Source organism: Pteropus alecto, unplaced genomic scaffold (genome assembly GCF_000325575.1).
Source record: "Pteropus alecto unplaced genomic scaffold, ASM32557v1 scaffold103, whole genome shotgun sequence".
NCBI classification, from domain to species: Eukaryota; Metazoa; Chordata; class Mammalia; order Chiroptera; family Pteropodidae; genus Pteropus; species Pteropus alecto.
Genome location: NW_006436288.1, coordinates 2,686,137 through 2,710,808, shown reverse-complemented (window position 1 = coordinate 2,710,808; position 24,672 = coordinate 2,686,137). Strand labels below are relative to the sequence as shown.

Here is a 24,672-nt window from a genome sequence, read left to right as displayed (position 1 = left end):
ACAAACTTGGAGAACCTAGCTCAGGTGACTAGACAAGACTGTGTGACACTGGGCCCCACAGTACACCTACTACATAAGGCCACTCTACTAAGACCGAGAGACATAACAGCTCTACCTAATACATGGAAACAAACACAGAGAGGCAGCCAAAATGGGGAGACAAAGAAACATGTCCCAAATTTAATGCCACAAAACTCTATGTAATTGGATTTATATAAAATTCTACATAATCGACCTGGGAATTTTCTCAATATTCTTGGCTTCAAAGATTTCCTACATGCTGAGACATGAAATCTCTTTTCCAAGCCTCTTTCCTGAACTTCAGTCCCATATGTTCAATTTTACTAGCTATTTTATCCCAAATTCAGCATACAAAAAATCCAAACATCCCCTGTCACTATTTGTTCTTTCTCTTCATGCATTCAACAACTGTTTTTTGAACACCGACTGTGTGTCAGGCATGATAGCAGAGGCTGGAAATACAGAGATACATACTATATATCCCTACATTCAGAAAGTTCAGGTAATGGAGAAGCCTGAGAAATAAAAATGAGTACAATGCAAATACAATAATAGATAAGAGTGCTATGAGACATAGAATCAGGTCATCTGATCCAGAAGTGTTTTGGGGGGTAGGGAGATAGCACTGTGATCAGGAAAGTCATACAGGATAAAATGTGAGCTTCCTCAAAGAATGAACGGGACACCTCTTGCACAGCTAGAGGTGTGCAGTTCCAGCACCTGCCACACATCCAGTTACTGCATTCAGCCTGGCCCACCACTAGTGGTTGCAGTGGCTTTCCAGAACAGCGCTAACCCTGGAAACTGCCTCTCTGGTTATATCTTTTCCATCAAGGACACACTGCAGATTGTGCACGTAGCCCTAGGCTCCTGACTGCTCTATATTACAGTAGTTTTCTGCAGGCCACCTGGTATCTTGGTAAGAATGCCCAGATTCTTAAGGGAAAAAAATGGCCTAGGTGTTCCTGCTTCTTTGATAGTCTTTGGGAAATCACTTAATGTCTCTGAAACTCACTTTATCTGTGAAAGGCTAATAACTACAATACTAGTGCTTGCCTCAAGAGTAGGTATACCTATAAAATGAGATGAGAGATGAAAGCCCGGTCTAGCACAGCATGAATGTTAATCATCTTCGTTAGGTTTTGAGCATGATGGAGTATGACTTCAAATATACATGCTGATCTTGTAAGGAGAATGTGAACCTTTTGGAACTTTATCAAATATATAACTATAAATTTCAATGGAACTCAGTATTTATGTCCCTCCTAGCATCTCTCAGCTTCCAGCCTGGCCTGGATTTCATTCCAACAAGATACTAGCCTTGGACAAGTTATCTATCCATTTTCCTCTTGGGTATCATGGGGATAATTAAATATACCTCAAAGGGATGTGGTGAGACTCATTTGAAGTCAGAAGTAGAAAACATCACGTAGTGATGCTTTCACGTGCAACCTTTTAACTAAGAAAATAAGTCCTCACTTGAGAACCTAGAGATCGGGAAGTGAGCAAGGGAAAAGGGAAGCCTGACTCCGCACACACAGAGAAGGAGGCTATTCCACGCTCCCCAGGGAGGCAGCATCGCGGGAGGAGCGAGTCCCCGGCTCCAGTAGGGGGCGCCAAAGCGCCGCACTGCAGCATCCTGGCGGCCGAGAGCTGCGGCCTCGGCCGGGCTGAGCTCGCGTCCTGCCGCAGTCCCTCGGCCGCTAGACGGAGCGAGCGCGAGCAAGAAGACTCCCCCCGCCTGTCCGCCCGCACTTGCTGCTGCTGCCACTGCCGCCACCTCTCCTACCGGCGATCGCAGCCCTGCAACTCGGAAACGCACCCGGCACCCTGGGCTGCGCAGCGTGGGAGGGCTTCGCGGCTCCCGCGGGACCCATTCCGAACTTGCAGGGGATCGCGGTTCTACCAGGCCTGGAGAGTATGAACAGGTGAGTGTCACGCACGTGACCTGGTGGCTTTTTCAGGACGACCTCCTGTAGACCCTTCCGTGCCCCTGAACGCTCGGCTTCTAGGTCGTTCTTCCTGGTGACTGGGTCCCCCAAGGAGGCTCTGGGGTTCGCTGAGAGGAAGATGTGAGCGCCAGCGCCTAGAGTTTGACAGCGCCTTCTGAGCTGGAACCGAGAATGCCCTTTTGACTTGGGCTGCATTAACTCTCTAGGTTGAGAGCAAGTGACCTGCGGTCCACTGTGGTCTTGTTTATCATTCCAGGATACCTGTTGCTTTCGGAGCAACGCCACAGCCAGGGGTCTTGTACAATTATCCTCGTCTCCGTGGGTGCTGCGTTGTAAGATGAGAGAATTTTTGGTAATAAGAGGAGGAAAACTTGATTTCAAAGCTAGAGAAAGGGTGGCCCTAAGAGAATCTCATTCCCACGACCAGATTAGATTCTTTGCTTCCCTAAACAGCTGCACTTTATTTTAATGATAAATACAGACATTAGAAAAACTATTACCTTATAAAGATGCTTGCTTCTCCCCCCCGCCACCCCTCCCCCATCCCCAAGAAGAAGTGGAAAGCATGGGCCTTCTTGATAAGTATAGTCTTCGGAATAATTCATTATGAATGAAACCTTTCTTTAGACAAATTTTTAAAATCGGGTTATTAGTGACCTAAATGTCATAGGTCTAACAGATTGTAAGGTCCTGGAAGGTAGCCACTTTGTTTGGATATGCTTAGCATAAGTGTGGAATGAATCAATTAATGAATTAATGATAACATAGGATTTGGAAGCTAACTTCTTTTTTCTTCTCTCTAAGCTTTCTTTTAGTTCCTTTATGTTTAGGGGGGGAAAATCACCATATTTTTAATCTCTTAAATGTCTAGGCGTGATTTTACCTTTAAGAGTGATAGGAACTCAGAAGTCTTTGTACGAATAAAGCACTGTCCACATAAAAAATAAATGGCAACTTCTAGACTCAGACAGAATATTTTTTTTCACAGCGACATTAAAACAGATGTGGGTTTTTTTTTAGATTCATGTTATAGAAGGTCTCGGTTTATGAATTATTTTGAACATCAGAAATTTAGCAACGGGTCACTCATTACAACTTACACATTTATCTTTGTTTTCTCTTTATCAATGTAACTTTTCACATTTTCATTTGAGAACTAAAATGTTGAAGAATATAAGTTAGTTTGTGTCTTTAAGTGATTTTTCTAAACATCACATAAGATTGACACTAACTAACTGTATCTTTATTAGGTTATAAATGAAAAAAAATAACCCAAACAGTTTCTCTTTCTTATATGAAATTCCTGTGCCTTTGAGGCCATTTGGGAGTTACTGAAATATTTGACTTTAACAAATTTTTTTTTTTTTTAAATATCACTTTCGGTGTCTACTTTCATGAAGCATCAATCAGACAGATAATGACTTAGATTTTATGTGCATGGGAATGATCAATTTTGCATGAAATAACAAATTATTGTTTATACAAGCTCCAGACCCTTTCATGGTCTATGTTTCAAAGAAATGCTTGCCATTCTTATTTAGAATTTGTATAATGAATATATCTTTATATGTTGTGCTTCTGTGAAAATTCTGTGATGAGGCACTAAACATAGAGGCCTTAATGAATGCATATGAAATGACAAATAAAAAAATTCTTTTATCTTTAGCCAAAATATGAGACTGGACAAATTACAGATGTTCAAGCTTCTGGTTTTTGTACTGTCAATGACCACTAAGAAGATTTTTCATTATTGAGAATGAAGTAAACAATAGCTAAGTTAATGTTGGCCTTTTCATCTTTCAGAGGGTGTTCTAGCACTTTGGAAATCAGGAAATACAAAATTTGTGAGGTATAGGCAGATGGCTTAGACACATTATGAAGAAAACAATTATGCGTTAATATCTTTAAAATACTTTTTCAGAAGGATTTTTACTTCTTCACTCAAGATGCTGTTTTTGAAATACTGTAGGTGACAAAACACTAGCAGGAGAGTTTACATGTTAAGATAAGTGTCTCAAAATTATCTTTACAGACTGGAAAAATGGATGAAATGAAGACTGATGTGATTAAGTTTTAAAAGGATAAAAATGAAGTCTGGATTTAGGTTTAAAACATTGATCGCGGAAGTTCAGAATGGGGGGGGGGTCTGTGGTTCTCGTGGAAGATGTGAGCCTTCATGAGTGGCTCTGCTGTAATACAACCGCAGTGCCCAGATAAAGAATAGAGAAAATCTCCGTGAACTTTTGCTGAGTCAATTTGCCAGGTCACACCTCAAGTGGTGAACGCAGTGGATGCCACATTTTTAGAGTGATTAAAATGGCAAGTGCTAGAGGAGAGAGCTGCATATGGAGAAGAGAGAAGATGAAGGTCAAAAAAATATAAACGAGACCATATGTCCCATGATGAACAAGGGAAGATATTGGCTCTCATTTACCTAGAAAGTAGAGCCCAGAGTGGGGCAAAAGGGCCCATAGCTGCTAGGCTACTTGAAGGGTTCTGAGTGAAAGAAAAGAAAAACTGACTTAATGCTCTACCCCCCTGCCCCATCCCCGGAACCCATCGCCAGAAGTGGTGAATTAGACACAGAATGGTATTTGGATGATTTTCTGATCATAAGGAGAGATTCCTGCAATGGCTGGAGGATTCATTGGTTGACCCCAAGGCTCTTTCCAACTCTACATTTCCGTGGTACTAAGAACCTTTCATTCCTTAAGCACCAACCTATATAAAATGTGCTTACATTGTATATAATGTAATTTCACAAATGTTAAGACAATACCATAAACTAACTTACTCGAGCTTGTCATAGCAAAGGAATCAGAAGTCAAGGCATGGCATTTATCTTTTCTGTACCAGAGCATCGTGCTCCCCAAAATATAAAAATATGATATAGATATTATACATCAATTCCTGAAATATACGTATCTGTCACATGATTTGACATATATAGTGTGAACTGAGATAAAATTTAAATCTTGAAATGCAAACTCAGTTGCATTACGTTGGAGTTGACTAGTATAAATGTATATTATTCAGTCTGGAGTTGACTAGTATAAATGTATATTATTCAGTCTGAAGGAAAATAAAGAATTTAAAATGTGACTCTCTCCATCATGTGTTTGTATATTGGATGTTTACATAGTTAATTCATGTAGTCACATACTTCAAATATTTGTTATCAATTACTGACAAAAAAACAATGCCTTCATAAAAAAATTATTTAAAGAGATACTTTAGAAAATACTATTATGTATGAAAATGCAGATGTTTTGGAACCAAAATAGATCTAAGTTCAAGTCCTTGATCTGTCATTTAATTAGCTGAATAGTTTTCAGTAAATTACTATCACCCTCTCTCAAGATTGTGGTGAAGATCAAAATGGAAAATGTTGATAAAGTTGAATGATGGCTGGCATATAGAAGATGCTTAATAAATATTAATTCTTTTCTCTAATCACTTATGAATTCCCAAATGTCTTTTATTTAAGGACGGCAGATTTACCATGATATGGTGAACCCAAAGGCTGGAACCAAAACGATTTTCTCGGCTCTTTAGTTTGAACGACAGTGAATTGTCTACTCACACCCAGCATGGCTAAAAGTGCAGAGGTCAAATTGGCAATATTTGGAAGAGCAGGCGTGGGCAAGTCAGGTAAATTTTGTTGTGGTTGTTTGAGTGTGTGTGTGTGTGTGTGTGTGTGTGTGTGTGTGTGCGTCTTTGTTACTGCCTCCTGGGATTGGTCAGGAGAGTGGTTGGCATTTCTCATATTCTCCTGTGTAGCTCTTTTAAATGAAGTCTCTTTCTCTTTATCTAGAACTTTAATTTTGCATAACCAAGTTTTATGTACTTTTGCTTACTTATGATAAAGTGGCTCTGTTGATAATACACAAAGCAATGAATATGTCATAAGTCTTTGTATTCTGAGGAAGAATATTAAACAAACCTCCAAAGAAATCAGATTATGAAAATTAAAAATGTATTTGCTTTTTTTCTATGCATGAGATCTTGAGGGGCCAATTTTATATGTCGTTTATCTTGATATTCTCAGCAACTAGCCCAATGTCAAGCATGTGTTAGGTGCTTAATAAATGCTTATTGAATGAACATATCTTTACAAGAAACAGAATTGTGTTATTGTCCAACGATTCTAAAATTGGGAAGGACTGGTGAAAACTTGCAGAGACCAAGCAAGACAACTATTGCCAGGATCTCCGGGGTGAATTTCATGATCTAATCCTGGCTGATGTTAGTAATTCTCACAAAGCAATAAAGGCTTTTTTTATTTCCCACTTGAGTAAAAGCTTGCAGACCTTTAAAATTCAGGGTGGAATGGTAGAAGTGACGATGCTTCTAATCCAATTTGAAAAATATATCTCAGATTTTATAATTAAAGAATGCTAAAACAGATGTTGCTAAAATGTCAGGGCAACATGCCTTGATCTCTTAATGAAGGAAAGACTCATAATTGACTTTGCACATGGAGCTTTTGGTTCTTAGGAAAGAACTCAGATAGCTATCTATTAGGAGTGTGTGTGCGTGTAGAGAGAAACCCTTTGGGATCATCCAACACAATAGGTGTTCCACTTAACTTAAACCAACTCACATGAGCAGCTTTTAATTCTGTGAGCAACCTCTCCTTTCCTAACCTGCTCTCTGGTTTAATTTCAGCAGTAAATCTTTCCTATTTTAAGTCTTTCTCTTTTTTTCTTTTAATTTTCTTAAGAGTGCTCTTTTTTTGCCATTACCCTGTTCTTCCACTTGCTGCTTGCTCTTGCCTCTGGCAGAAACCAGCAAAGAAAATAGATAGTTGGCAAGGCCGAGAAGCTGCCAGCCTTCACGAGATTGAAGATAGTTAAACTCCTCCCCATTAATCTCGGCGTTTCCCAATGGTGAGAACCTAATTTCTGTAGTTGGTGGAATGATCTGGAGAATGAGGAAACTGTCCCAGTGAATGCAAGAAGAAAGCAAGGGAGTGTGTAGGAAGGCTTGTGCTGCCAACAATGGCTCATGTAAGTCCTTCATGACTGAAGGGTCTAGGCCTGGGGCTGACTGGTTATTATTCATTTATTCAAAACTTACCATAGGCAATGAAGGAAGGAGATTTTTAACCTTCTATCAGTTACCAACACAAACTACACATGGTTTGATAAGCAAAAAATAAAATTTCAGTTGGGAGAACCACTTAGCTGTATATATATATATATATATATATTCACCCCTTTCCCATCTATACTATCTCAGTGCAAGCTGTGTACCTTCTATCAAGGTTGATCCATCAGCCTGAGCTTACACCCCAGTTTCCTTTGTCTTTCCTCAAATTGTTTCAATTCTTGTTTCAGTTATTCTCATTCTCTACTGACCAATTTTCCCTAAAACTGGTCCATCTTTTTCTTTTCTCCAAGCACTTATTGAATATAGGCTCTGCCTTTACTGTCTCAACGTTTTTTTTAAACCTCCCATTTATTGCTTAAAACACGGCAATCTTCCACTGCAATCATGCTACAGAAACTGCTTTTGGTAAGGTCACCACCGCCGATCGATAACCAGCAAACATAATGAACATTTCCCAGCTCTGGTCTTCTTAGACCTGTTACCATTCAACGCGACCACTTACTCTAAAACTCTATCCTTCCCAGGCTTGGAGGATATCATGCTTCTTGGCTTCCTGCTCCCTCTCCATTGCCCCTACCCAGCTGCCTTCACAGGCTGCCCTTCATCGACCCACCTCTCAAGAACCGGGGCTCCCAGGCTCTGCATACCATTTTCTTGTCTTCTCACTTCATACACTCTCCCCAGGGCTGAAGAGAACACCTGCACACAGAGTACAAATTCTGCTGACCTTGGTTTTATTTTACGTAAAATGCTGAAGTTGAACTTGTTCTCCAAGGTCCTTGCTAATGCTAAAATTCTGCATCTTGATTAATCAATCTTCTTTGGACTGCTGTGTCTACCTTGTATACATTCTATCATTTGTAGTTGTTTTCATTTAGGTGAAAATGACAACGATAGACACATGCCTTCAAACAATTACCTTTTGTCTGTCATTTGTACGCAGATGTTTTCCTATTTCAACATTAGGCTGTTTTCCTGAGACCTTGTAACCACACCTCACTTTTAAAAATACTACCAGTTTGACTTACCCATGGGAGACAATTCTGAGACCTTTAACAGTAGTTCAGTGAAAGTAACCACTGAAGAATGCTTCATATCTATTAACTTTGAAACCAGACTATAGCAATACAGAATTCATCTAGATCTGATTTTGTTAATATGGATATATGATGTCTCTGCCTAGTCCTTGTACCGCAGATTCTCCTTTTTACTGTAGAGACCATGTCAGTCATATTAGTAACTTTTGTTCTTTTAAGTCTGCAAGAAATTATACCTGCTGGAATGTAACTGCAGCTCCTTGCTTACTCATATGCTTCCCCAAAATGGATGTGAACTTCTAATGGGTTCAAACAAATTGTTTCTCCCCAAACGCCCAGCATGAGAAGTATTCTTGGGGGAGTCAGCTTGATATCTTGGAGTGACAGAGGCTCAGGGTCTCCGATTTGACTTGGGTGTTTCTGAACTGCTTCAGAAGCCTCGAGTCTTAACTGTCCCATCCACTTTCCCACACTCACTACCAAATTGGAGTTTGAGGTAAATAAGACCTCAAAATATTTTCCATTTGCTAACAGAGAGTAGTATAGCCTGGAGTTGAAAGCACGAGCTATTAGATTTGACTCCCAAATCTATTCTTTATTAGCTATGTGAACTTGGCAACTTTGGCAAGTTACTTCTCAATTTCCTCAACTATAGAAAGGATATAATAATGCCTATCTCTAAGAGTTGTTATTAGGATTGAATGAGTTATTACATACAATTTTATTAGAACAGCACCTGGTACATTATAAATGCTCAAGAATTAGATTATATTGTAATTTTTTGAGTAACGCTTATTTTAATTTATAAGTTATTTAGTGAAACATACAGTCAAAGATGTATTTACATTCTCGTGCGTATTTTGGTCAGTAAAAGCCAGGAAGCTTATGAGACAAAAATTCTCTATTGCTACCTAATGCATGCACAGACACACACACACACACACACACACACACACACACACACACACACACACTTTGTTTTTCTTTTTCTTTTAAATCAAAAGTCTGGTTAATGTCAGTTACAGCTTGACCACTGATGATTATAACGACACTTCTCATGGCTTATATCTTGGAGATCTTGGAAAAACAGCCAGAAATATGTTAGTGTCATCAATAAGTTAACACCTTTACTTTGAAAGTGCTTCTGGTGTTTGGTAGACAGTTTCTTAAGCCCAGTTAATAGATAGGCCTTCTATGTTTAAAACAGAATTTAACATTAACCAGAACTTTTTGGTTGATGGGTTGACCATAGACGTGTCATTGCAGGCAAAATTTAGAAATGTATTAATTACTAAGAAACACTGTTAAAATATGTGAGTGGTATGTGTATGTGTGCACACATTCATGTGGCAGTATTTACATGATCTTTTGTATTGGGAAGATTCTTTTTCCTTCTAATTTTACCTTGTAGTTCTGTCTTCTAGTGAGCTTGCTTGCTGGCTTAGGGAGCTTTATGGCTCAGCCTGGTGAGCACTGTGGGGATCCTGCAAAGCATCAAGCCACAATCTCTGAGCCCATTCCATCTTTCTTGTTCCAGCAGGGACAAGCCCTAATAGCATGGCACGTAGGACATAGATTTCCTTACTTATGTGTGTCAGCCTATACTCTGACAGGCTCCAAGTAATTAAAGTAATAAGACCTGACATAAAACCTAGAATGCACACCATGTTTATTTAAATGCTTCCTGGGTTCATATTATTTAAATTTGTAGTGTATGGGAGGGGCTGAGAGAAAAAAAACTGACATTTTAAATTTAGTTTCACATTTGACATTCTCATTTCAGAATTTGAATATCGTGGGCCATTGCTAAATATATTTCTTGAAAGGGTTAGTCTCAAAGTTAATCGAGTAATGCTATCTTCTAATTGAAAAGCCAATTGATACACTCCTCCGTGAAGGCTTAAGTTCATAGATTCAGATTGCTGGGCTAGGAATTGGATGCCAAACACAAACAAGTAGTGATATTTTTTTCCTTCACACAAAGAGAAGTGATTCACTTTTTTCTCCTTTTCCCTGTTCTTGCTTGCTCTCTCTCTCATGCCCTCTCTCTCTCTCCATTATAAAAAGTTTGAAAAGACATTTTCATCTTATTTGCAAGTACAACAGGGACAATTTTGATTTTAAATGTGACTTTTCCAATAAACACCAAATGCTGCTTTAACATATAGACATGTATTTTATCGCTGGATTATATTTATGAGATCTCATATAGTTTCATATATATTAAATAAAGACAATATCAATAGCAACTTGGGTAGATCAGTTTCCTTATGTTATAGAACTTTCTGTTTTAGAATTTTTCCTCTGCTTAAGTAGCTATAAACCATTCATTTAGATTTAATGGTATAGTATGATATTTCTTGGACATTATTTTCAAAGTATGTCTAAAAGAAGAGAAAGACCTAGAGTAATTGGAGTATGTAAACATCTCATTATAGTCATGTAATTATTTTGCATGATTTATTAATGATATAAAATGTATGCAGATGTTAATATTAATTCATTATATGTATACATGTTTGTTTGAATATAAAAACTATTTTCCTCCAAACCAGTAACTAAAATGGACTTTTCAGGAAGATATAGCAGGTTGAGCTGTAGTTTCTTTCTTCCATTTTTTTTTTTTTTTTAGGCAAGGCAACCCTTGATTGACCTTACAGATTGTGAGGACCTTGTCAGCTTACAATCTCTTATTTTTATTATTTTTTGTGTCTACAGCACCTGGTCTTCCTAGGTGGTCTCTCATCCAAGTACTAACCAGGCCCGACCCTGCTTAGTTTCCGAGATCAGACAGGATCGGGCTTGTTCAGGGTGGCGTGGCCGTAGACTGATTTGTAGTTTCAATAGCACCTAGGCTTTAGGTCCAGTTTGAGAACCACAAGAATAAGAAATAGCCCCAGCTGGCCACATCATATGAATGTGAGCACTGACAGTCGTCCTGTACTTTTGCTACTTATGGTCCTAATCAAGTTCGTGGTCATATTTGTTCAAAGATTATATAATCCTAATGCTAAATTTTCTTTTAAAATTTGATTAAGAAGAGAGGGACAGATTATGTTTCAAGGGGGTGTACAATTTCCACAGCTCCTGTGGTGTGTGTGTGTGTGTGTGTGTGTGTGTGTGTATCTGTGAAGAAGCCTTTTCTAGGTGGTTGTTGAAATTGCAGGATTGCCAGAAATGAAGCCCATTGGTTCCTTGCATAGTTGGTGTTTAGAGGAATAATTATTCACTAAAGGATTAGGCCAAAAGGAGGAAGGTAGCATTGAGGCAAGTTTGAATGGGACTAGAAAAATTGCCATTTTGTTGTCATAAAATATGGTGATATAGTTATTTGTAGCTTTCAAGCATTTATACCTTTCTTTACCTACAAAGATAGAAAAGCAAAAAGAGGCAAATAGCCTAGGTGAGTTGATTTTCACTGTTAATTCCATCTCAAGAGGAATAAGAAGATATTTTCAAATTGCAGGTATATATTGATGGATATATGTAAAAGTCAGACCTCTGTGCAAGGCATAAGTCACACTGACCTTTTCTTGTATGTCCAGGAAGTAAAGCAAAGGTAAAGAATGGAGCATATGTAGGCTTAGAAAAAAAAAAAAGAGAGAAAATGAAAGGAAAGAAAAAAATTAAAATGATCAAAATCAATTGTTTATTGGTGGGTAGTTAAACATTTTGTAAGTTAACAATAACCAATTCCTAAGCTTTTCTCAAGAAAAATATAATGAGGGAGGAAACAATATTGGAAAACAAACAAAATGAAGAACTGTTTCTCAAAACCAAAAGGACATATCTCTGCCTCTGCTTTTTTTCTATTGGAATATGTTACTAAAATTCAGTTGTCCTTTATTGTTAACTGATGACTAATGTATTCATTGAAATATTTTCCTGTAGTTAATTATCAGTCGTCATTCGGTTCCATTTTGATTTCGACTTGTTTTCTTGGCAACTGACAAGGACTAACTTTGAGGGAAGAGAGTGAAGAAAATTGTAAATCATCCTTGTAATTCCCCTTTTTATTCCTGGTATTTCTCCAACTTATGGGTTTGGGGAAATCAGCCAAATTTTCAAGGTGGTACTCTGGCCTTGAAGCCAAAATTCCAGTGCAGACGCATCTCTGTTGCTACAGCTGCCTTTGAAAATTGATGTGGTTTCAGAAAAACAGTCATAATTTCTTCCATCCCATTAAAAATGAAAGTAGTTATATTATAAAGAAAAGGCAGTCTGAAATAGGTAATTTCAGCATGAATTAGCAAATATGTTAAGCTCATATACATAAATATATGTCTAAGACAGATCCTCACCTCAGTTATCCAGCGATCCTTATTTATAACTCTGTGAAGGCTCTTGTAACTTTGCAACTAAATGTTTTCATTTTGTATCACTCCGTTCTTTTCCACATTCTTTCAAACATCTTACATTAGGAAGTGAGATGATCATTAGAATTTTGTAGTATGAACCTTATAAAATTGATTAATATGGTTTTATAAAAAATTTCCAGCAATCAATAAATAACCAATTCATGGCAAAGTTTCTTAGGAGTATTGGATGTATGGCTGAACAATATAGCTAAGATTCTCAGCAACCTGTATATATGAGAAAGTTCCCCTGCAACACAGTGTTCCATTTCTTACAGATTTGGATCAAGTATAAGGAAACTGATGAGTCATCTTCTGCTTAAGAATAAGTTTCTTGTTATCAGAAAAAAATATGTTGCACTATGTCTGTCAATATGATGAAACAGTAAAAAAAAAAAGTACCACTGTACTGACTGAAAAAATTGAGGTTAAAACAAGCTTTATCCCAATAGTGTCTCTGTATTCATCTGTCAAACAATATATTCATTTGCTTGCTTGCTTATTATTTATTTATTTATTTACTTACTTACTTACTTACTTACACTGGTAGGATAGGCTTTGAAAGTACTTTGAAAAATTACAAGTGTGATACAAATGTGGTCTTAATACTATGATGTTCTTGTTATTGAAACCCATGCAGTTTTCCCGTATGCTCCTTAAGAGTTCTGTTTGGAAAAACAGTATGGAGAGTTCTCTGGCTCCATCACTGGAGGCCAGGAGAACATGCTCAGCCCAGCAGTTGGCTATTCCTCTACCGAGTACATCATGTTTCAGACTATCCAGAGGTTTTGTTTTCTCTGCGTTGTCATTTGCCTTTTCAAATGTGTAAAATGAATAGATATTGAGTTGGGCTTTTTTTATTTAAATTTTTTATTAGTTTCAGGTATACAGTACATTGGTTAGACGTTTATATAGTTTATGAAATGATCTCCACAATTACTATATCACCCATCTGGCTGTACATGTAGCCATTACAATACTATTGACTGTATTCCCTATGCTGTACTCTACATCCCCGTGACTATTTTTTAACTATTAATTTGTACTTCTTCAACCCTTCACCTTTTTCTCCTAGCCCCCCTAATAAATATTTTTGATAGAAAAGTTTCTCAAATAATATATAAATATATATCTATATATTTTCCTATCATCTTAAAAAATATTTTTATTTATTCATTCAATTATTCATTCAACAAATATTCATTAAACATAAACTCTGTGTTCTAGTGTGGCTTGCACATAGTACAGAATTCATGTACATTCCAAAAAGACAGAGCAGTGGCTATTTCTGCTCATGATTATGTCCCTAGAGCCTCATACAGTATTTAACACATACTGGGTCCTCAATAACACAAATAAATTGAGTTAGACTCTGTGGACAATGCACACCCTATAATTTTATTAAGAGGTATATATTTTAAATGGACTCTCTATTATCACCAAAGCGGTTTTCTCTCCTGCACTTGAATATCTTCAACAACAGGAACACAGCATGACTGGAAGTAGATCATTTCATCCCTGGACAACTGCATCAGTCACAGTCTTCCAGAGAAACAGAACCAGTAGGACACACACATACCATATGTATGTATGTATATATGTATGTATGTGTGTGTGTGTGTATGTATATATGTATGTATGTATGTATGTATGTATGTATGTATTCTGTATGCATCTACCTATCTACTCATCTATCTGGGCTCTCAAGACTGAGATCTGTAAAGCAGGCTGGCAGGCTGGAGTTGGTGTTGTAATCTTATGGCAGAATTTCTTTCACTCTGGGAAACCTTAGTTTTTTCACTAGAGGCCTTTCGGTAATTGGATGAGTCCCACCCACATTATTAAGACTAATCTCCTTTACTTAATGTCAACTGATTGTAGATGTTAACCACATCTACAAAATACCTTCACAGTAACTCCTACATTAATGTTTGATTAAATAACTGGGTACTATAGTCCAGCCAAATTGGCACATAAAACCATCACAACAATTCTTCCTGTTTGTTACTTTACCCTCTTTGGAACCGAAGCTGTTCATTAGTTTCTGCTCACTTTAAGTTTAACCCAGTAGAGTTACATAGATCACTTTAAATCCCTCTTCCTTATGATAGATAGATGGAGATAAGCTAGCATGCCTCAACGCAGGCCTGAGATTTTTCTTCCATAGTCTGGTTGATCATAGTCACTTAATTTGCCCTACAGAGATCATGATTTTTGGTCACAGCACCATCCCTGCGATTCCACTGTACCTACGCGCTCCAGAAAGTGTGGGGTGTGGAAATGAATGCAGACGTTTCAGCTGTGGGATGACCAGACCAAATCAGAGCACAACTGTGGTTTTGCTATTAGATGCTTTGCTTCCACTAAGACAATCTCAGGTCACTGTTTCTTTCAGGGTGACAGTGAATACAGAGTTGGCTGCTAGAGAATTTACTGCAAATGCAGTCTTTTATTTTACTGTGTGCTGTTGCTGATCAAACCTTCCCAAACCTGTGCCTGAATATGTGTAAGTTTAACCCAGGTGTAGAAGTTTATTTTCATCCTCTTAACTACTGTTTTGTTAGATTTGATCTGCCCTGGTCTGTCAGGAACCTTTTTGATCCAGCATAGGTATCACCCTTCCCCACTTTCTGTCATCTAGAAATATGTTGGTTTGGGAACATTATAGGCCCTTGATGCTCTTATTGAATCATAGAATTTTCCATTTTGGCATTATTTAGGTCATTGAAATGATGAAGAATCTCAATGAGTTTTTTAGATAATAAAGTTAGTAGAGAAAAACAAAGGTCTTTGGCTCTTGATGTGGGGACATTCACACCATATCACATTGCTTCCATGTTTATTAAATAAGTTCTGTTTAGATTTTCCATAAAAAGGGAGGCCTGGGAGGAAGCTTTACAGTTATAATCCCTTGTTTAATATTTTATTCAACATTTGTTGTTTCTGTCACATTCTTTTCTTAGGGCTGAAGGTACATTACTATATACAAAGTATAACAGTGATCAATATTTATTGGTCCAAATATCTGTTCTATTCAAAAAGTCATTTTCCAGAGACTCATTCAAAGATATGTGTGTATACTATCCTAAAATGGCTGAATTTATGTGATTTAGAAGTGCTGCCACAAATCGGAGCTGAGTACAGGAAAGGGTTTTCTATATTCTATATTGTTCTATGTTGGTAGATATCACTTTAGCCCGTCTCAGAATCACATGAAGGGCTTGTTACAGTATATGTTTCACCACCCCTTCCCCAGAGGTTCTGATTCAGTAGGCCTACAGAAGGGCCAGAGAATTTGCATTTCTAACAAGTTCCCAGGTGATGCCGATGTTACCAGTCTGGGGACCACATTTTGGGAACCACCGTGTTAAGTTTGCTAAGTACTCAATTTCTATTTGAAATAGTGTTTTCAGCTTTGAAAAAGTATATTTTTGCGAGCTGTGTGTAATAAATATTGAGTGCCAGGCACTGTCATGGGTACCGATGATGTCGTAAACAAAACAGACAAGCTCTCTGCCTCCATGAAACTAATATTCTAGGGGGAGTAGACTAAATGAGCCAAAAAACAGTCTGGGGGGCAAAGCAAATGTGAGGCTTTTCTAAGAATAGAAGTTTTTATTCACATCATAACAGGGTAAGTTTTGTTTAAAAAAAAAAGTGTAAGCCTTCACAACTGTGACATGCTGTGAGCTCGGGTTTTAAGATGATACTTTGAGCTATATAGCAATAGTAAAGGTGAGTTGGGCTAAACTGCATTGTTAAGTGTCTGGAGGTTAAGCAGATAATCCAAGACCATGGTACCAAGTTTTCTACTGAGAGAGGCTAAGTAGATCATACAGGAGTTATGCTCATAACCTTGAGCTTATTAAGACCAACCTTATCCAGTTAAGTTAAGGCTAATATAGAACCAAATTAAAGTACAATAGTTGTTCTTTCCCCAACATTTGGAAAAAAATGATTTTAAATTGTTCTCTGACAGTGGCATTTATAAAACTTACGCAATGGTCATGTAGACAGAACTGCAGTATTAAGAAAAGTTCATAAGTTTCCACTGTTTGGGGTAGAAAGATAACATCTTTTTCTCAATGATGCATTTCCCCTTCTTTTACAAAGTATTTTAAAAAGTTATCTTTTGTTTTATGCCATTGGGCAGTAGTTTAAGAGGTAAAGCCAAAATCAAAAAACTAAGAATAAAATATTGTGAATATTTATCTGTCTGAAAAGTATTTGACTTCTTTGTGTATTAAGAACCCCATAAATTACGACTGAACCTAACGACTGAGCCAGCTTCCTAGTCATTTGGCAACATATGTTGAGTTAGATGTTTTAAAGTAAGACTCAACTACACATGGTAGTATGAGTAATGGTTATTTGTTCCAATGCCTGGGACTATTTTTCCATTCAAACATTTTATATCTCGAATCTGTTTTTCTAACAGTGTTCCAAAAAAGGTGAAATCAGGAGCACAGTGACTATTCATTTTAATCCTTGAGTCCCCAAATTGAACCCATTATTTGTTATGTCTCTCACTTACTATATGAATATTTATGAAATTCCTCCTATGTTCCCAACTCTTCCACCTTCTCCATCCTCCCACCAAATGCCCGATACAATGTCAGTATCTGTGGGAGAAGTCCAGGCAACTAAACGATTGTTCTTACTGTGTTTTGTTGGGCATCTATGACTTATGATTAGAGATCAGCTAGTGATAGTTTTTGTTCCAGCAGAACGATTGATCGGTACAAATTTTTATCTTGAAATATTTTTAGAAAATCGTCAGAGTTGCAAGATCAGTGCAGAGAGTTGTTTTGTACCCTTCACCTAACTTGCCCTGTAACCACAATTCATTATCAAAACTAGGAAATTGACATGGACACAATGTCAATTATATGGCATGAATACAGCTAAGCCGCAGATCTCAGAATGATTAATTTTTGACTCGATTCAAGTTCAGGGTCCATTTGAAAAGACAGTTGGAGAAGGAGAGCCCTCAAGAAAGGATAGAGCTCATCGTGAGTTTTCAAAAGCTGCAATCTAATAAACTATTTATTATATTATCAGTAATTTATGTGTTGAGGTATGTGCAACTTAGCATTTTAGATCATACATAAGAAAATACAATTTAGTTCAGGCCATAACTGCCATGGAATCTATGTGTGGAAGAATCAGTGGGAAATACTTGGGGAGGCCTTGACAGAGGCAACGAGACTAAAACACTTTAAGTTCAGTAAGATTGTTATGGTGAGGAGTGGAATAACTTTCTTATTTTTTTATCTCAAAATTCTGATTTTTTTTTTCTTCTTTCTAATTCACATATGTCATTACTGTTAGAATTAGAAGAGAAAAAGGACAACAAAGTAATAAAAGTAAGGGACAGGAAGGGATGGTTAGGGAGGGAAGAGAGCATTCGGATTTTGCTAATTTAGTCACAAGAAAGATCCTTTTAAAGCTTCCCATATCTAGCTCAGCAGTACTCATTTGCCATCAGTGGCAGGTGCACAGGTTTGGAGTCCAGTCCGACAGACCATTTAATTAACTGCACATAGTCAGCTTACTTTGGTGCACTGCAGTTTCCTCTTTTGGTAAAATGCCAATGAGAATAACCATCTTATATTAGGGCTTTTGTACACTAAAACTAAATGATATATAATAAAATCAGCTATTAAAATAATTAGCTAATGCTTATATCATTGACTGTAAGCCAACAACTGTTATAGGACTTGACACATAAGAATTCATACAGTCATCACAACCAGTAAATCTGGCTCTGTTATTATCCTTTCTTCACAGACGCGGAACTTGAGGTTCAGAGGAGTTAAGTAAGTAACTTGCCTTGGGTCATACAGGTAGTGACGGGATATTGGCAAAGCCAAGATTCAAACCTAGGGAGTTTGCCTCTGGTGTCTGTATTTTTATCCACAATACTTCGAAAATCTCAACAAAATGCCAGGCACAATTGTAGGTACTCAACAAATGTTCTCTTCCCCTCTCCCTGTCTTGTCTTTTCTCTTCCCTGTTTCTCAGGAACATTCACTTAGATTAATCAGTGTCTACGAAAAGTACTTTATCTCCCTACCAGGGAAAAATGAGAAATCGGAACATGGGAAACTGTGATTAAACTACTAAGAGATCTTATAGCTTTATATTACATTTTTATTCAATTCAGTTTTAAATTAATATTTTCATTTCAAATTCTGCCTATGATTTCATTCTAAAACTTCGTATTTGGCTTTGGAGGCCCAGCAGTATGTGGAGGAGGTTGTGAGGGAGGAGGATGGAAATTGTAAAGAAAGATGGAAGAGCTTCACATTTCTCACATTTAATATGTGAAAAATGTGAAGTGTGTTAAACATCCTAAGTGGAAAGGGAGGATACATTAATAGTTTGACCTGAAGAGGCCCAAAAACAAAACTTAGAAGCTTTTAAAAATATAAAAGTCCTAGCATGTCAACATTTAGGGTAATATATAGTTAAGTCAAAAATTTTAAATGATGACACGTGTTAAAAATATCGGATTGCAAAGATTTTCTTCATTATTTATCACAATAGGAGGGTGTTTTTTTCTTCACTGAAATACAAGATGTTCTTGTGAACCAAAAAATCAGGCTTCTAAACAGGGCAAAATGCCAGAAGGCTTCAAACATTTTAATGAGGGCAGATTGGGTAGGATTGGATCCCATCAGATAACTAGAGATCTTTTATCTGTCATGAATAATTCATGATTAATTATTGCTGGAGACTTCTAGGTCAATAAATATTGTTACAGATAATGATATTTTTTATAAATGCAAGAGACCACTGTCATCATAGTTGATGATTGGTTTTGATTCCATAATTCATTATTTGAAATTACATTACGGTAGTGCTATTTTAAATTAATAATTGTCATAAGCAGACTTGATGGCAAAATGGAAAATTTACGTATAGTTTTCTCATGTCATTTTTTTGGATTCAATAAAAAGAAGTTTTTGTTCTGTACAAATTAAGAAATTCCTCAAACCAACCATCTCGAGAATACATGAGCTTTTGTAAATGTGTTTTATTTATGGTATCATGAAACAAGTTTTTAAAGTATCTTTTATTTATGCAATGTAACATTTCCATAGTTAGTAAGTAAACACTTTTATCTTACTTGGTTGCCTATAGTATATTCATTATAGTCAACCAAATACCTTTTCTTTCTGCTCAGCCAAATTTTTTTAAGTCCCGTGCATCTGGTGCTGAGTTCCAATATCATTCATACTATTGATAGGTTTTATTTCTAATATGTTCTAGTTTGAATGATCAAAATTTACTGTAATTTTATTACAGTGAAAGTGTTTTATTTTATTGAGGAACAAATACAAACAAACAAAGCATTTTGGAATGCTTTTTTTCTGTAAAAGATAAAGGTAGAAACAAACTGAACTCCTCAAGCTCCACATTTTAAAGTTACTGGACTAGCTATTAGGTCTTATTATACCTTTTCTCTTCCATATGAGGAAATTGAGACTCAGAGAAGTTTAGCAACTTGCCCAAGGCATACATGTAATAAAGAGCAGAGCCAAAACTTGAACCTAGTTGTGCTTACTGCAATGCTAGCTCTTTCTAGTTTCAGGCCCTGCACATACTATTCCAATCAAAAATAGATCAATCTCAGCACTCTGGTAGTATCTATCACAGAATGCAAATATCTCCAAATTGTTTCATATTTAACTATTTGTGATTTATGAGATCCTCGCTGATCTCTAAAAGAGACTGCATTTCATGATACTTGCTAATAACTATAATAATTTTACAGCCCAGTAGCTGGATTTCTTGGATTCAAATCCTAGCTGCACTGCTTCCTAGCTGCACTAGAGAGTAAGTCACAGAATGCAGGCATGTCTCTGTGTTTTTATCAGTGCAATAGCCCCAGCTCACAGACTCGTGTTTGACACATTTTAGGTGCTCAATAAATATTTAGAAAATGAAAGACTGCCTCAGTTGTCATTATAAGTATTAAGTGGAATAATCCATGAATGTATTTAGAACAGTGCCTTACAACTCATAAGTGCTCAGTCCATATTAGTTATTATGCATGAGATTGTTATTGTACATGAGATTGAAGCCCTTGATCTGTGATTGGAGAGGCCTGTGGTCCCTCGAGATGCTAACAATGAGGAAGTTTGGCTATTTTATGACCAGAACCATTCTCCTTCATTCCTGGCCTTTCTTATTCCTCTTCTTATTCTTACCTGGAACTGTTTTGTTTCAGTGGCAGCAATTAAGAAGGATGACACAGTATTTATAAGATATAAACTATACTATGAATGCTTAAGAATAGCCTCTCCTCTCCAGTATGATTAGGTATAAAATACCTTTCTCTGGATGAATTACTGAGAGTAACTGGGGAATCGCCACTTCTAAACTTCTTTAAAAACAATTTCTCATCCCAGAGAGATGGCATGGGTTTTGTTTTCAGAGGAAACTAAAAGCTTACCAGTCATCAGAAGCTTTCCCTTCATTCATGCATTTACTTGAGTTGACTCAGCATATTTTTGGTGCAAGGTCCATGGTCTTGGGAGCAGATGAGTCTTGACTGACCTTTACACCAGGGCTTTAAACTTGAACGCAGTCACTAAGATGAAGCCCATGCGTGGGGGTTGCATTTGTTTGAGAGATACTTCCTCAGGGGAAAAGAATGATTAAGACAAGGTCATTTTCTAGCATGTTTATGCCAGCCTTGTAATGAACTGGTAATGTTAATATCTCTGTCCAAGAACCCAGGATCATTTCTGTAGTCAGAAAAACTGTGCCTGGGTAGAACAAAATGTTCTTTTTTTCCTCATAAGTAAATAAAAGCTCTGCATCCACACCATTTCTCTGGGATGGGCGATGTGCACATTCCCACCTATCTCTACTACTGGGCTAGTTTTTCATTTGACTTAACGATGAATCTTGTTTAACAAATTGTTGACTAGAGAGGGCTCCCTCACCAAACCCTTCCAGATCTTAAATGTAGTGAAAGGAGGAGGGAAGTCATCAGATCATGTTCCTCAGATGGTCAGAGGTCACACACGCAGCTTGCGTGTGTCACTTTGGGTGGCAACCGTGTGCAGCCCATTGAGCATTAAGGGTGGATGGCTATGTCCTTTCCACGTTTGTCTTTTCCGCTTGTATAGTAGCACCAGATACACAAAACACAAAGCCATCTGACTGAGTGGCTCTTCTCTTATATTTGCATACCTCCCATGTAAACCATGATTTAGAGACAGGAGCATAGGATGGGAACCAAAGTTGTAAGCTGTCTGGGGAAGAGGATGGTATATTAACAGTATATTTATCATTAGTAATACAACTTCTAGGTATCAGCTTGCCTCAGTTCGGTGCCATATGGCAGCCAACACTTTTTTCCTCCCACCTTCCTGAGCTGATTTTCTTTTGACCTCAGTTCAGTTTGAGACAAATAAATGCTAATGGATTTAAGTAATTAACCAAACCAACAAGAGAAAAACAAAAAACAAACAAAACAAAACCAAACACAGCCAAGTTTGCTGAGCATTAACGAGGTAAGTAGAGATTTTCCACGGGTGGTTACAGAATCGGGATACACAATCATTCATGGAACATAGTGAAGGCCACCTAGTTAGCAGGAAGAAAATGAGTGGGCAGAGAAGACGGAGAGATTAACAATGATCTCTCCCTGCTGATCCAGCTTTTTGTTTCCTAATTAGGCACCCTTGGCATTCAGGGCAGTGCCACTTATGTGCGAGGAGGGAAGGGGAGTTGAGGTGGTCCTACAAAGTTTGTGCCTCATTTTATTTCTGCCACCTTAGGTTCATCCTCAGCCCTTTTGGACTTGCCCAAAGCAACACTCCCAAAGGCAGCGTGGGAGTCTCCTCAACCTGCCTCCACCTCTGGGTGGCTAATTACAACCTTTCCATTTCAGCAGTTATTTGTTCACTAGCCATGACTATGATGATGTGCACAGAGCTTTACTCAAGTCACTTTGCAATCATTAATTTGATAAGCTCTCTGGCTTTCTGGGTAGTACATTAAACTTTTCCACAGAGTGTGTGCTGGAAGATAATACACGTAGATATTTTCAAAACACATTTTAAAACTCTCAATTTCTGATGGATGTGAAAGGGTGAATCCTTGACATGTTACCATATGCCATCTGGCAACCCAGAAATTGGTCTTGCAGAGACAGTAGATATCGAGATGGTTGTGGAAATCATACCTGGAAACCCTACCACCACCAGTAAGATTTTCTCTATGGAGTTCATCAGCTTCTCAGTGGTCAGACAGTGAGCTCAGTATCCTACAGCAACCAGAGGGTGAAAAATAGACATAGCAAGAGATCCTGCTACTGACAACAAAATTGCTTTTAACCAATAAAGCAAAATAGAACGTCTTGGCATCTGTGCGCTGGACATCATGTTAAGCATTCCTGGAAGAGATGGGCTCCAGGCTTTTAAACAACACCAAGACTGTATATATAGTGCATGAATCTGAGATAATGGAATGCTAGTAAAAGGGAGAAGCATTCCCAGTGCAGATTTCACTGAGGACCAACCTTTTTCAGGAGATCAGACTTTTTTGAGGGGGAGAGGGGGAATTAAAAACGTTCAGTCTAATAAAACCTATTTTCAAAAGCATAAGTTCTGAGGGGAGAACATATATATTTTGGGAACTGGGGAGCAGCAAACAATATGTGAGAGAATATGGCAGAAAAAGTGTGTCAAGAGATCAGTTTCTAGTGACTTCTGAATGATCACTTATGATCATGTTTAACTGTCTTTTGCCTTTGCTCCCTATCAGCAGTCCTGGAATGTGCTGTTGAAGGTAGTCGCTGTTTGTTATTTAGAGTCCAGCCAGGCTCCTGTGAATCTGTGTCAAGAAAGTGTAGATGTCCTCCAGCTGCACACTCTCTCCTTTTCACCCTTCAGCGTATGATTTAGCATAATCCTCTGAAGGTTCTCAAAACAGGGAAATTATCTTAAATCCCTGCACAGAGTTTGTGAGTCATTGTTTTGATTGTTCTTGTAAAGGTACTTACATTCTTTCCTCCTGGCAAAATGAAATCTCAGATTCAAATTCTTGTTGGAGGAGGGGTGGGAAAGTAGAGAATAAAGAGGAAGCAAGCTTCCTTTTTAGAGTCATAACCTGAATGGTTTGCCTACCACTGAAATTTGGGGACGTGAAAACGCCTACAGGGGAAATAATTGCCAAGTGCTCTCAGGCAGCTCTCTTTCATTGGCAATGATATTTATAATTTCTCTTACTTACAATATCTTTTCTATGCAAACCAGACTCAGCCTCAAAATGCCAGATAATCAGGATTGTCTCCTAGCTCTAAATTCAGCGCTCTTTCTGCTCTATTGTGTTGCCTTGTGTCCATCATTATGGCATGGACCCATATAGGTAACTATCATTTTAAGTTTATCTTTCTTTGGGGAGCGTAAACTTAAGATTATCACAGTGTTCAGAGAGGCAGGTGTAATTCTCCAATTATAGGAACCAGAATTCCTTGGAGAAGTGGTTGGTTCCAGGGCTGGGGCAAGCAAGTGAAAGATGAGCATGAAACACAGGTAGTACCAGAAAGTAGGAAGTTCTGAAAAATAAGAGAGGATGGAGGCCTGTCTACCAACCTGAAAGCCCTGCCAGTGGCCAGACTTGGAACAGTATGAGCAAAATAAATAACATAAATCCAATAATTGTATTGATGATAACCCAAAGGATAAAATGGATATCCTTAAGTCCATACTGATATAAACAAATAACCGAGTAAATAAATAAAAGAGGAAGAAATGACATTATTTCTTATAAAACAATTTCAATCAACAAATACAGAATGAATGAGGGAAACAGAATATTAGTACACCATAGTAAGAATTGCTGCAGGCAACCTTGATGGAGTTAGTGGGTAAAAGTTTAAGCAAAAACAGAACATTTGCATAATCTAAAGTATTTCCCTTTAAAATGAACACTTATTAATTACAAAAGGAAGAATAATAATTTTGTGGTGAAGAAATCTGGCAGATACTACCTTAACCAAGTACTAAAAGTTAGTATGACTAAGAACAAAACATATCAACATGGTGATATGAGGCACTGGGAAAAGCACGTAGCCTCTGTGACATTCTTTCCAATAATACATAATCTCAATCGAATTGTGCAAACCCCAAACTAAAGAACGTTCTACAAAAATAGCTGACCAGTGCTCATTGA

General features: G+C 37.6%; 1 protein-coding gene and 1 pseudogene across 1 annotated transcript in view; one reads left to right on the top strand and one right to left on the bottom strand.

Moving 5' to 3' along the window:
- The first annotated feature begins 5,469 nt into the window (after window positions 1-5,469).
- Window positions 5,470-24,672, top strand: part of RERG (RAS like estrogen regulated growth inhibitor) — a 92,111-nt gene continuing 72,908 nt past the window's right edge. The window contains exon 1 of the mRNA XM_015589998.2: window positions 5,470-5,624. Coding sequence (XP_015445484.1) covers window positions 5,564-5,624 — 61 coding nt within the window. The 5' untranslated portion in view covers window positions 5,470-5,563. The remainder of the gene's footprint in view (window positions 5,625-24,672) is intronic.
- On the bottom strand, window positions 10,832-10,950 carry LOC112480397 (annotated as a pseudogene).